The sequence below is a fragment of the Erpetoichthys calabaricus genome, chromosome 9 (genome assembly GCF_900747795.2).
Source record: "Erpetoichthys calabaricus chromosome 9, fErpCal1.3, whole genome shotgun sequence".
Taxonomy (NCBI): domain Eukaryota; kingdom Metazoa; phylum Chordata; class Cladistia; order Polypteriformes; family Polypteridae; genus Erpetoichthys; species Erpetoichthys calabaricus.
The window spans coordinates 64,552,063-64,564,741 of NC_041402.2; the positions used below are offsets into that span (position 1 = coordinate 64,552,063).

Here is a 12,679-nt window from a genome sequence, read left to right on the forward strand (position 1 = left end):
GATAGATAGATAGATAGACTCAGTAATAATATGAAATAGTCCTGTGTCATTTTACTTTATCCTAAGTTTACATCTTTGAAGTCTTAAAATTGCCCATTTTTCAAGTCTTTTCTATGTCACATTGATTTTTGTTTACTAATGTGACATGTCATAGTAGTTCTGTTCATATCTATTCTTAATATCTGATTTTTACCTGTTGAGTCTGGAGGTTATAAGGGAAATGTAGTAGATTTAGCTTAGAGTTACACAGCACAAGACAGAAGATATAGATATGCATTTTATACATAACTAGAATGTAAATTATAACTCACACTGTAATGAATGGCTCCTGGGGTTAGCCTTCCTGTTTAGAACAGTTTCTCAAACTTTATCTGTAAGTATTTGTTGCAATCGATTTACTTTTCAAGAGCCAATTCCTACCAATAACCTGAGTGTATTTTCCACTGAACATCTTTCTGTTTTGTTGCTTCTGCATGTGATGTGTCAGTCTATAAAATTCTGTTTACTATTTCTTATACCACCATTGTCTGGCAACTCATTCACTTTGGTTCCTGCCTTGGTAATGACGCAGTTAGGATCAGTTCCACACCCACTATTGACACAGAATTGGGTAAGGCACACTTGAGAATGTGATTCCTTTTTTTTTTACATTTCTAATGAATGTAGTTTGTGTGTTTTATTCATAGGAATGAATTCCTGTTTGTGAGTTTCCATGTTTTCTCTCTTATTTCTTTCACAATGTCTATTATTAACTCAGCCTCTTGATGATGAGCACACGGGTGTGAATGAGAATTGTTGAGAATTAACAACTCCTGTTTAGGACACATTGTCATTTGCACCAGAGCCTTCTGTTACTTAATTGTCATTTCTAAAGGAAACTATTTAGAAGCAATTAAAGAAACGCACTGGTAACAACAATGTTGTTTCTCAAAATGAAAAGAAAACGAATAAGGAGCATTAAGTGTAGCCCTCTGTGCAAAAGCTGTGACACCATATTATAACATATAATTTGAGGTTGCTGGTGGTTGGAGGGGTGCTCTAAGTTCCCCCAAAAAACTAGAAAAGGTTTTGGTAAAGGGAAGTGGATGATATAAGTTGTAGTGTATAAACTGTAGTGCATCAATTTCCTAGACAGTCCAGCTTGCCATAAATATTAAAATGTCCCTGGTTGGTGCCTTTAGCCCCTAATGAAAAACACCTCTTCATTTCTTCACTTACTAGTTCTTCTTTTTGTTCAAGTCACCATTTTCACTATGCTCTACTGAGCTGATATTTTCTTTCCAACAATTTCAAAATGTTCCATGGAAACATCTGAAACATCTCGGTAGTTGTGTGCTAAAGCCTCTAATGTCCATGATGCACTCAGCAGAACTGAATGTGGGTGATTTCTGTCAGATCTGTGGTCAAGTATAGTCTATTATTTCACGAGGGACAGATGTAATGTTAGTAATGTGATGGACTACAATCTAATATTTTAAAGGTGACAAGCAAAATGTTAATAATAAGGCCAGCATGTTTTGCTGCAATCGTTGCCCCATCAAAAGGTTAATGCAAACAAAAAGGGTCCAAGTCAGACCCTTATTACCCACAAGGTGCACATCAAGCTGGGAGATCAGATGATGATTCAGACTAACTTGTGGGTATCATATAGTATCTGCACCCCTACCAGCCCCACCCCAGCTCCCGGCACCTTTAAGAAATCCTCAACTGAAAAGCAATTCTCAAAATACAATTAATATAAATGCCTGTGCTTAATCAGTGCTTGCCTTCATTTATTAAGAAATATTTTCAATCACTAAGCATTTTATATTGTTATATGGTAAATATTTCGATATAGTTAATCTTCATGACGATAATCATTTGTGTAGCTCTGCCCTTCTGTATTTTCACTGAATAATAATTGTAAGTCAATGACTCAAAAATAGTTATAGATTGTAGGTTAACATGTCTTTCTCTTCCAGACCTTTCTCTAAAAGACTGTACATAATGTGTGATGTGACCTTCAAATGTCATAAATGTGTTGTGCAATAAACTGTCAATATTTGTGGTTATAAGGTACTAGTTGACTTTTACAATAATTGGAACAGCCATATTAAAAGCCTGGATCAGTCAGCTGATTAAAGACAGAGACACAGGCCAATGTTCACCGGGGACTTTTTTCCTGCCAGCTACTAAATGAAAAGATATTGCGAAGTGTTTTTGGTTGCTGTGTCCAAACACACAAAGTCTGGTCGCACAAGCTGCAAGATACGCATATAAATATACTGTTTCTGCAACAATTGAAAGGAGGCACTCATGTTTTCAGTACTCTTATCCAGTTTTGTGGCCATTTTATTTTGAACCTATCTTTTGAACATGTGTTGATGCCAGGAACTTCTTGTCATTAGGGGATTATAAGCAAAGAAAATGGAACAGATAAAAGCATGCTAACAGATTCTTATTAGGAGCGCTTCATAACAATACAATAGCTTGAATGTTTTGTTTACTGAAACATTATGCCAACATGTACTGTAAGTACAATAAGGCAACTTGGTGCCATATTTAATTTTTTTAGGCACATACCCCTTTTACATATAGTAAAATATATATCTCTGTTATAATACATTTTTTCCTTCTCTAGTATCACGTTTTGTATGGCATAGAGCGAACGACATGGACTACTGCCAATAGCAGTACATCTCTCCAGTGGAAATGGGTTAATGGCTATATTTCCACTTATAACAGGCTGCAATCCTTTTATTGCATAATGAGACACATTTAGGATGCTCTGCTCAGCTCGGGTGTTTGGCAAGCACCAGGTTCTACCTCCTGAGCAAAAAAATATGGGCATGTTGTACAATGTGAGTAAAGCAGGGCAGGGAGCCTTCATCTTCAGAGTCTAATGGTTCCATACTACTAGATAGAGGAAGGTTTATAGCCTCCTATCGGGCAGCCATATTTGAGACAACAAATTTGTACTTCCTGTCTTGCACCTAATACTGCCAGAGAGAAAACTCCTGATACACTGAAAATGGATTACACAGATGTAAGAATATTTCACTTTAAAGCAAAATACAAAATAACGCAAAGAGAAATACTATAAATTGATTTAGCAATGTCATCTCATAGCCTTTTGGTTTGGGATCCCGGAGTTAGTGCTTACATATATTGGAAACTTTTATGGGTTTACATAAACCCACTTCCATTTTCCTGTTATCCAGTGGAGATGCCTAGGCATGAACGTTCAGTGATGGTGTTAATGTCTGTAGATGTATTAGGGTTGACCTAAGCTCCTGTCGTATTATTTTCACTGTGTTCCTGAAGTCAGTTTCTATCATAACTGTTACCCCATCCTGTCCAAAGATCAGACTAACTAAATCCCTGTTTGTTTTTGATCTGATAGAATTTGGAACAAAAGGGTGGTGTACCCCATTAATTGAAATGTTTGAAGTGATTTTAAGTGTTTCCACTTAATTAAAATGTAACGCCTGGTTTTAGCATTTACACTTAATATACCCCACATGGATTAGGCAGCATTTTAACTTTTCAATGGAAACATTGGAGGCTAAGGTGAGCAAACACGTCAGCTTAAGAGTCTATTATTCACCGTATGAACATTTTATTCAAGTTTGCTAATGTTGCAGATCACAGGGCAAGGTGCTATATAATAAATAGTCACTAATCTAGCAATAAAAAAGAATATATGTCTTTTTACCTAAATAGAAACTTAAGTATTCACTTACCAGTTATATTCTTCTGGTCAGGCTGCATCTTTTCGGCCACACATCATCTAAAAGAGTAGTGTTGTAAGACTTTATAAACACAGGAATGTGTATTTAGCTGTTGAAATGAATTATTGCTCTTTTATGAGGCTCCTCACTTTATTACTTCATCATCCAGACACACATCCAATTTAAGAACAGTTCATTCAGACATAAGACCCTGGTAGTGGCTTTGTAGTTTTGCCATAAGAAATATTTCATTTCAAAGTCAGACTACAGCAAACAGGCCCCTCTGCTGACATTGCTGTTTCTTTTCTTGTATTGTTCATTTCAATACAATCCACCATATGCTACCAGAAGATGATAATAGCAAGGATAAAAGAATTGTACAGGGGGGGTTGGGGAAGGAGGGGGCTAAAAAGCTTATGAATTGTCAGCATTCTGTCAGGTTGAAATGGCAAAAAATAGGTGTACTATTGATGTGCTTGACTTTGTGTAGCGTTAGCACATTTCGTGGAAACAGATTCTGACAAGTGCTGAAGTGACATAAGAACCCTGTGTGTTATAGATGCCGGGGAAGACATGGGCAAGCAAACTGGAGTCCAGCAGCCTTCTCTTGTCAGAGACAGAGGCCTGGGATCAGCCATGAAGGACTGTCCCTATTGCGGAAAAACCTTCCGAACATCACATCACCTGAAGGTCCATCTGAGGATACACACAGGTGAGTTTAGCAGGTGTGCCATAGTTCAGCAGACTACCTTTGAGAAATGTTCATTAAAATAAAGTGTAGCTGTAGACTTTCTTCCTCTTGTTTTTTAATTCACCATCTAAACATAAATGGATCTCACAAATTCTGTACATTTCTTTGAGGGGCAGCATGTGGGTGCATTCAAGTACAATAATCTTGTAAAAATGAACTCTAGTAAATATCACATGTTATTTTCATAAAAATAGGCAGGCGGTGATGGTTCACTTCTTCAGTAACTAGTTTTTGATTTAGTGTATTATGAACATTCTCTCCACTTCTACGTGTGTTTTTATCTACTACTCAGATTTTCTGATACATCCTTAAAACATGCAGCTTTAGTAAAATGGCAACAATGAACTGAGTGACCATGAGTGTAATGGTGTTCAGTTGGCTGCTGCCCTGTTCAAGGATCATTCCTTCCTTGTAATTAAGGATTTGCTTCCCTGCAATTCTGTAATGGACTAAAGTGTTCAAAAAATGTCATGAATTAATCCAATAATATAAAAAGCTATGATTTACTGGTGACACGTCCAAGGCTGGTTCCTGCTTTCCAGCCAATGCTGTTGGGATAGGTTCCTACCCCCCGCACTGCCACCCATAATTGAAATAAGCCACTTTAAGCATGTTATATTATACATAATGGATTAATTAGGCATATTTTATTTGTAAAAATGTTTTCTGGCCACGATATATTACCATCATGTAGATTGTGAAGTGTCTTGGTTATTTGGAAATCTGCCTGTCTTTCCTACCATTCCCTTAGTACAGTATAACAGTCATGTAAATCTAAAAATCAGAACGGTTAACCCTTTTTGCTTTGATTTGTGAAAGCTAACAGATCAAAAACCACTACCAACAACTGGGAGTTTAAAACTAAAAATTAAAAAGTGAAAATGAGCACTTATTTTGTGGAAAAACTATAGTGCAGAAGATTGTAGTTGCCCAGCACGAACATTTACAACAGATAATACATACCTTTTGCTGGGTTTTAGTTTATTATTATTTAGACTGGAATGAATTTTGACATTTTTCGAACTTCAACTAGCTTTTCCACAGTCCCACTGTAAAGGTGTGCTTCCATGTAAAAGTTTTATCTTTCGTCTCCATCAACACTTTTCTCTAGCTTTCTTTTCTAGTATTGATCTTTTGCACCATTTTACTTTGAAAGTACTTTCAGTTTAGTCATTTTCTTTCAACATTTTTAATGGAATCCATTGTTAAAAATCCAGTAATCTAGCACTCTACCTGTCCTCCAGGTGTTATTGAAAGAATTACATCCAGAAAATCATGGAATTTCAAGTATAATCGAAGGGGAGTTGGGGTAGGACCCTAGGTTAAATGTAAACACATCCATCCATCCATTTTTAAGCCTGTTCAGGGACTTGGGATTATGTTTATACCCATATCTATTTTTAAATTTGAAATACGCTTTTAAAAATGGTGATCACTAAAACTTGTAAGGCTTTAAATCCAAGGGGTACCCAAGCATTGCTTACTAAATAAGCACTGGTGAAACAAAATCTTAGATTAATGGTTTCCTAAAATTTTGTTGAAAGGAATTAACTGAATTTAAATTTCTGTTAAAGTTAAAGAGCTAATGTTACAGTATTAATTTCCTCCTGAACACTGAGTGGGAAAATATCCATTAGTGAAATTAACTACAGTTTCTAGGTAGCTAACAATGTGCAGTATACAGTAGGGCACAGCTAATGAACACTGCAGTGGGTGATATTTCATTATACAAATTAATGCTCACATTTTAATGGGAAAGTCACATAATGAATCTAGGCTTCAGTGACAGCAATTAGAGACACAGATTGTCCCCTTCTGGACAAGGCTGTGTTTAGCAATAAGCAGCTGTGTTAAAAAAGTCTTCAGGTTTTTACAGCATACATACTGTATATACTTTGTGAAAATTAGTGTGCAATTTATATTAGTGTATTAAATAGAAACTTGCTTAGAAATCAGACATATTTATGTCTTCCATTATTATAATACAAGTTTGGTAAACTGAAAGGAACAGCAGCACAGCACAAGGAAGAAAGAAATTTCAGTTATTATAGCATGGTAAAGTCAGTGGCAGTAATATTACAACATAAGTAATATTCCTTTTGTCTTAATTTAAGTTGATTATAATGTTTTTATACTGGTTAGAATGTCTCTTAAAGCAACAATAGACCTATAATGACTTTAAAATTCACTGACATGGAATTTGTTCTCCTGATTTAAAAAGCATCTACAGGGGTCCTCGGGTTACGTCACAGTTCCATTCCTACAACAGTGATGTAACCCGAATTTTGGTGTAAGTCGAAAGACACCCTAACCTAAGTCACTTACCTATCCTAACAAATTTGCAAAATCATAATCTAGAACACAAAAACACAATTAAACCACAGAAAAAGGAAAAGGAAATAAATATACTGTAGTGTACACTATACTATAGTAACAGAAAAAATGACAAAAAAATGAGTGTAAAAAAAATTCCTTACCTTTATTCCTTCTGATCACTTTACAATGTCTAATTTCACTACCATCTTCTTCTTCGATGCACTACCATCTGAAGACTCAGACTTTCATTTAGAAGCCATGATAAGGGCAACACAAACGGAACACTTCCTCCGCGCTCAACCAAACGAGTTCGCCCACGTTGCCTGTAAGTACAACGCTAACGGCGTAAGCTAAAACACTCACATCTCAATTTTATAAGTTTTTATGGGAGTGAGCTTTGTAAACTCGAAACGTTGTATGTTGAGACGTTGTAACCCGAGGACCTCCTGTACTTTATACTGTAGGTAGTGAGTTCCTGAGGAAGCATAATAATTAATAAGGCAGAAATCAATAAAATAAATCAAAAGTTGTTTCGAAAAGTCCAATGGTAACACAATAAAATGTTTTCAATATGCCCTGTGTCCTGGTCAGGATTATGACCTCAACACAGCTGATCCCAGCAACCAAATGTTTTGTATGGTTCAATCCAGTCCAACCAGGCCCATTCAACTTTAGAACTCAACTCAAATTTAGAAACACTGAATAACCTTAAAGCATCTCTTTGATATAGAAAAGAGAACCCGAACACCTGAGAAAAGATTTATATGAGCGTGGTGGGACATAGTCATAGCCCAGGCTCTTTGACTCGGAAAAGCTGCTTGAAGCTTTTTAAAGAATGATTAAGGCAATTATATATTTCCAGCTGTTTAAGCCCATGCTGTAAAAAGCAAGGGGTCCTAGAACCTATTGAAATCATCAGAAAAAAAATTGAAATGTAGAGATGTCGGGTAATTGAAAGGAACCACTCTGGGCATCTCTCTCCTAGGAGGATTAGTTTTGCCGACGTGCTCACCTTGCCTGTGTATTAGCAGCGTGAGGAAAAGTAAAAGGGATACAGTTTTGCTGATGTGATCGCCTCACTTCTGTATTGGCTGCTAAGTGAGTGACATCACTAATCACTCATCACTAATCAAGAAAGCCCAGCAGAGACTACACTTCCTGAGGCGGCTGAAGCGACCAAGTCTTTCCCCTTCCATCCTCACCATGTTCTACAGAGGCACCATTGAGAGTGTTCTGACCAGCTGCTTCACTGTCTGGTATGGCAACTGCAACATATCCGATTATAAGCGCCTGCAAAGGATAGTGAAGACAGCAGAGAACATTATTGGGGTGCCTCTCCCTTCACTACAGGACATATTTTACAAACGCAGTGTCCGCAAGGCCTGCAGCATTGTGCAGGACCCCTTACACCCCTCACATGGACTTTACACACTTCTACCATCCAAGAGAAGATACTATAGCATCAGAGCCAGATCTGTTAGGCTGCAGGAGAGTTTTTACCCCCAAGCTGTTAGACACCTTAACACCAGGCTGCACCCTGGGACCTTCCACACTGCTTCAACCACCTCTAAAAACAGAACTTTTATACATGCGAGCCACTTTCCTGCAAAGACGAGTGTGCATGTAGAAAAGAACTGAAAATCTCATACTGACCTGTAAGTATTTTGACACTCTTGTTATCCTTCTGCTGTGAAACATTCTGACCTGTCATTGTTTACACGTCTTAAACAACTATTAGCATACACTGATCATTTCTGTATTATCTATATCTATTATTTATTATTTATTATATTACATATCTTACACATCAATATTACTGCTACTTCTTTGTCCTATCTTTGCACAATGTCTTGTCTTGTTTGTGTTTTAATTTTTAAATTTTAAATTTTAATTCTATTTTTAATTTATTTATTGTCATGTTGTTACACTGTGGACCCTGAGCTTCGCAATTTCGTCTTTCTGTATACTTGTATATGGTTGAGATGATAATAAAGTTCACTTTGACTTTGACTTTTTGACTTTGAGTGACTCTTTCTTCAGAGGTTTCGTTTTGCCGACGTGCTGGCCTCGCTTGTGTATCCTCGGAGGTGGAGCCCTTACCCCTACTCTACCTCTCACTTTCCGGACGGACACACACACACACACTTCTGCGCGTAGACTATTATATATAAGATATTATACATATTATTATATTATTATACATATTATGTGACTTTACCAGTGATTTTCAGTCATAGCTTTCATTTACATAACCTTAGCGAGTTAAAGGCACTCAGCAGCATTCTCCTCTGAAGCCAGTCGCATAATGTAGCATACTCAGAGACTCATTCCAACTAGTCTGTGACTCGCTCCCACAAAATCATCTGATTTTGTCTTTAGTCGTGGGGGCCCTCTGTGTGCAGGACAGCTGACAACCAATGAATGCTTATCTGGAAGTACAAAGCATATAATACAGCGAAGAAAAATAAGCAACACAGGTGTTTCAGATCTCACAAACAGAAGCGAAGATTATCTGCCTGATGTCTAGTGTTTTACGTACCATGACCAAATGGAAAAAAGAAAGAAAGGGTAGAGATGGCAGCTAAACTCACTGTACCTATTAACCCTTCCTATAGCATCAGCTCCATTAGGCACCACACTATTGGCAGCCAGAAAATGACTGTGCTCAAAGTTTGGCACTAAATGTGAACATGGACAGCGATTTTCAGTCATTTAAATTAACATGGTCCAGCAATAAGATCAACAAATGCAGTCAGCAAATCTGACATACCCACGACTAGAAGTTACGTAATGTGACATCAGATCTGCACATTTTACAAATAGTAGTTAATGAAAAACAATAAATTGTTGGGTAAGTGTTGTTATTTAAAGATTTTGGACTACACAACATTTTTTGTCATTTCTTTTAACTTTTTATGTCTGTAGTACTAGGGTGTTGTACCGTGTTAGCCATTATGAATGTAGTGAAAAGTCAAGCAAAATGACACCTTTTATTGGCTAACTAAAAAGATTACAATATGCAAGCTTACGTCTTGCCTCGAAAGCTTGCATATTGTAATCTTTTTAGTTTGCCAATAAAAGGTGCCATTTTGCTTGACTTTCACTACATTAAAATTTTTATGTTATTTTGGACATATTACTAAATCTTACCAATATTTTTGTACAGATTTTTTGTTTTTTTGTGGACACCACCAGTCTTGGTGTTTTTCATGACAATAGCCATAGTGTGATCAGTAATTGCCATCAGGTGACTATCGGCTAAATCAAGTGATGTCGTCAGTTGGATCATATTTAAGATGGAAGTGTGCTAGTTTTGGTCTTCCAGATTGTGCGGATATTGTCAGAAAACTTAGCTTAGGGAGTCAAAACTTTGCATGTGTGGACTTTGGTATTTTAGTTATAACAACTTTCTGCCTAGGACCTTTGCTTGTTTACTGGCTAATGATTCCTTGCTTCTCATGTTAAAGTCCTTTTCTTTATTTTCTGCCTTCTTCTCCATTTTGGCAGAACAGTAATAAATTGGCTCCCCCTCTGAGACTGGGCTCTTGAACTTTGCCCTTTAATCCCAGAAACAGATTGGCCTGCCATTGGCCCTGAAATTAATTAAGAGGATAATGAATAAAAAATTTTATAAAAATGTTTTTACCACAAACAGAATGTTCTATAGCATAAATGTTATTAAATCAACTTTCATATTCTCTTTTTACCATTTCATGGCTTTTTGGTAGGAATTGTAAATTTACTGATAAACATAATTAATGATAAAAATTTGCTGTTTAAAAACCATATCTGCATCTTCTGAACATTCACTTTTTAGCCCACTATCCCACTGCGCTAAAAATGTTCTGCTGTTTCAAAATGCAGTTTGTTATGTATATTTTGTAAGGACACAAACTGAGCAATTACTGAACTAACAAGAAAAATGGCAACAAAACTATGTAACACTAAAATTGCTTTGTTTGACTCCTTGTCTGTGAAAGTAAGTAATGGTTTCTAAAGTTGGTTCCAGTCTTAGTTACCCTTAACCATGCATAAACCATCAATTAATGTAATAATCAATGAATGTGATGAAGAATTGAGAACTTAGCTTAATGTGGTAAAAATTGAGAGTCTACTATTACACCAGAAATATTCAATAAACTATACCTTTGAATTTTTTTCGTGTAGTTCTGTAAGTCGTACTATGCCTGTAGTTGATTGATTGATAGGCAAAGTTAAAATAAAATAAAAGGTGGTTGAACACTAGAAAATAAGGCTTTCTCAATGTCTCCTTCCCACATCCCAATGGTGTATGTGTTAGTTTTACTGTCAACTTTAGATAGTCCCTGTGTGAACAAGTGTAGGTTTGTGATGGACTCCATTGATGGAGTGGCACCTTGTCCATGGCTGGTTCTGCCTTTTGACAATCTGTGCAAAGGAGATAAAAGGAAAATTTAATTAAAAACTGCTAAAAAATACTCTGTTTGAAAAGCCCTGTGACATTGCAGTCTTGAGAGGTGAAAAAGACGTTTTAATAATCTTAGATGTGATAGGCAAGTAAAACCATGCATTTGCAGGTTTGTTTAACCAATCACAAAAAAGTAATGTTTTACAAATTTAGTTTAATTGATTTAAGACGTAAACCCCCGGGGTGAAAATGTAAGAGAGAAGTGACTTTTAAAGCTAAGTGTTATGGGATATATAGAAGGAGCAAAGGGGAAATAGTAGGACTTTTATTTGAGTGTAATTTGTGAATGTGAATACAAAGCAATTATATCACAGATGACATAAGCTGGCAACAGTGACATTTATGCTTAAGGCATTTAACTCCTTAAAATTAAAGCGGAGAACATTTGAGAAGTATTTGAATAACAATGAGAAAGGCAAAAAATACTCTCAGTCTCATTGTTAGTGCATGTGAGAACAAATGATAAAAACCTTGGTAATAACATGCCACATAAGGACCAAGTGCTACATTAAACCTGCTATGCTTCAGAAGAAACACTTTGCTGGGGTGAGGTTTGTGCAATTTTGGCTGCTTGAATTAGGAGCTCAAGAAGAATAATTCATATATGAGCCCATCACTTATTTTAGCCCACTTTTTTTCTGGATATGGCTATGGGAAAGTAGAGCCTCACCTGAAATCTTTAGATGTAAGGCAAGCACCAACTATGGAATGGCAGGTCACTCAAACACACGTATATACTTTAAAAGGAAAGGCTTAGGGTCCCCAGTAGTGAGGAGCGAACCCCACTGAATTTGCTTTGCCTCGTGTCCAGCAAAATAACGGAAATATTTGGGAGCTGAAGTCATTGGGGAAGGAGAAACTGAATTTGTGGATTATAAAGATGCAATATTTTTTTTAATTGTCCCTAACAGATAGTTAATTGCTGCTGCAACAAAATGCACAACAGGTATGTGGATTCTTCAGTCCTTCTTGTTTGCATCACCTGCACAGCACTCTTGAGTTGCACAAGTCCATACAAAGAGACATTACTGTTAAGACACAGATAATCCAACACATTACCAGTTTTCTTCTGTGTGCGAGTTTGTGTTTAAATGCATTTGCACATTTTCTCCTAATATTTAGCCCACTACTAGGATAAGCGTTATATACTGGGTTTGGATATCCCATCCAACACTGGCTGCTACAGTTCTGTGATGTGAAGCTGGCCTTGAAAAGACATCATGGGGCGCTTGGAAAAAAAAAGTTAATCTAAGCCAGACTTACACTGAATTTCCAGGAAAATATTAGGCAAACAATGTCACCAGAAAACACAGCATATTTGCTCTGAATAAATGAATTTCACCAATTGACATTAGTCACTAGCCACTGACCTAGGAAATCAGAGTACCACTAATTTAACATATGTGAACTGAAAATTATCCTGCAAAGTCTTACACAACAATACCATCAGTGTGG

At 36.6% G+C, this 12,679-nt stretch overlaps 1 protein-coding gene across 6 annotated transcripts in view; it reads left to right on the top strand.

Annotated features, from left to right (window-relative positions):
• The window catches only part of znf536 (zinc finger protein 536), a 496,696-nt gene that overhangs the window by 279,364 nt on the left and 204,653 nt on the right, over positions 1 to 12,679 (top strand). For 5 of the 6 annotated variants that reach the window (XM_051932179.1, XM_051932180.1, XM_051932183.1 and 2 more), the window contains one exon: positions 4,270 to 4,422. The exons of the other annotated variant lie outside the window; for it this stretch is intronic. In XM_051932179.1, coding sequence (XP_051788139.1) covers positions 4,270 to 4,422 — 153 coding nt within the window. The remainder of the gene's footprint in view (positions 1 to 4,269; positions 4,423 to 12,679) is intronic. 6 annotated transcript variants of the gene reach the window in all.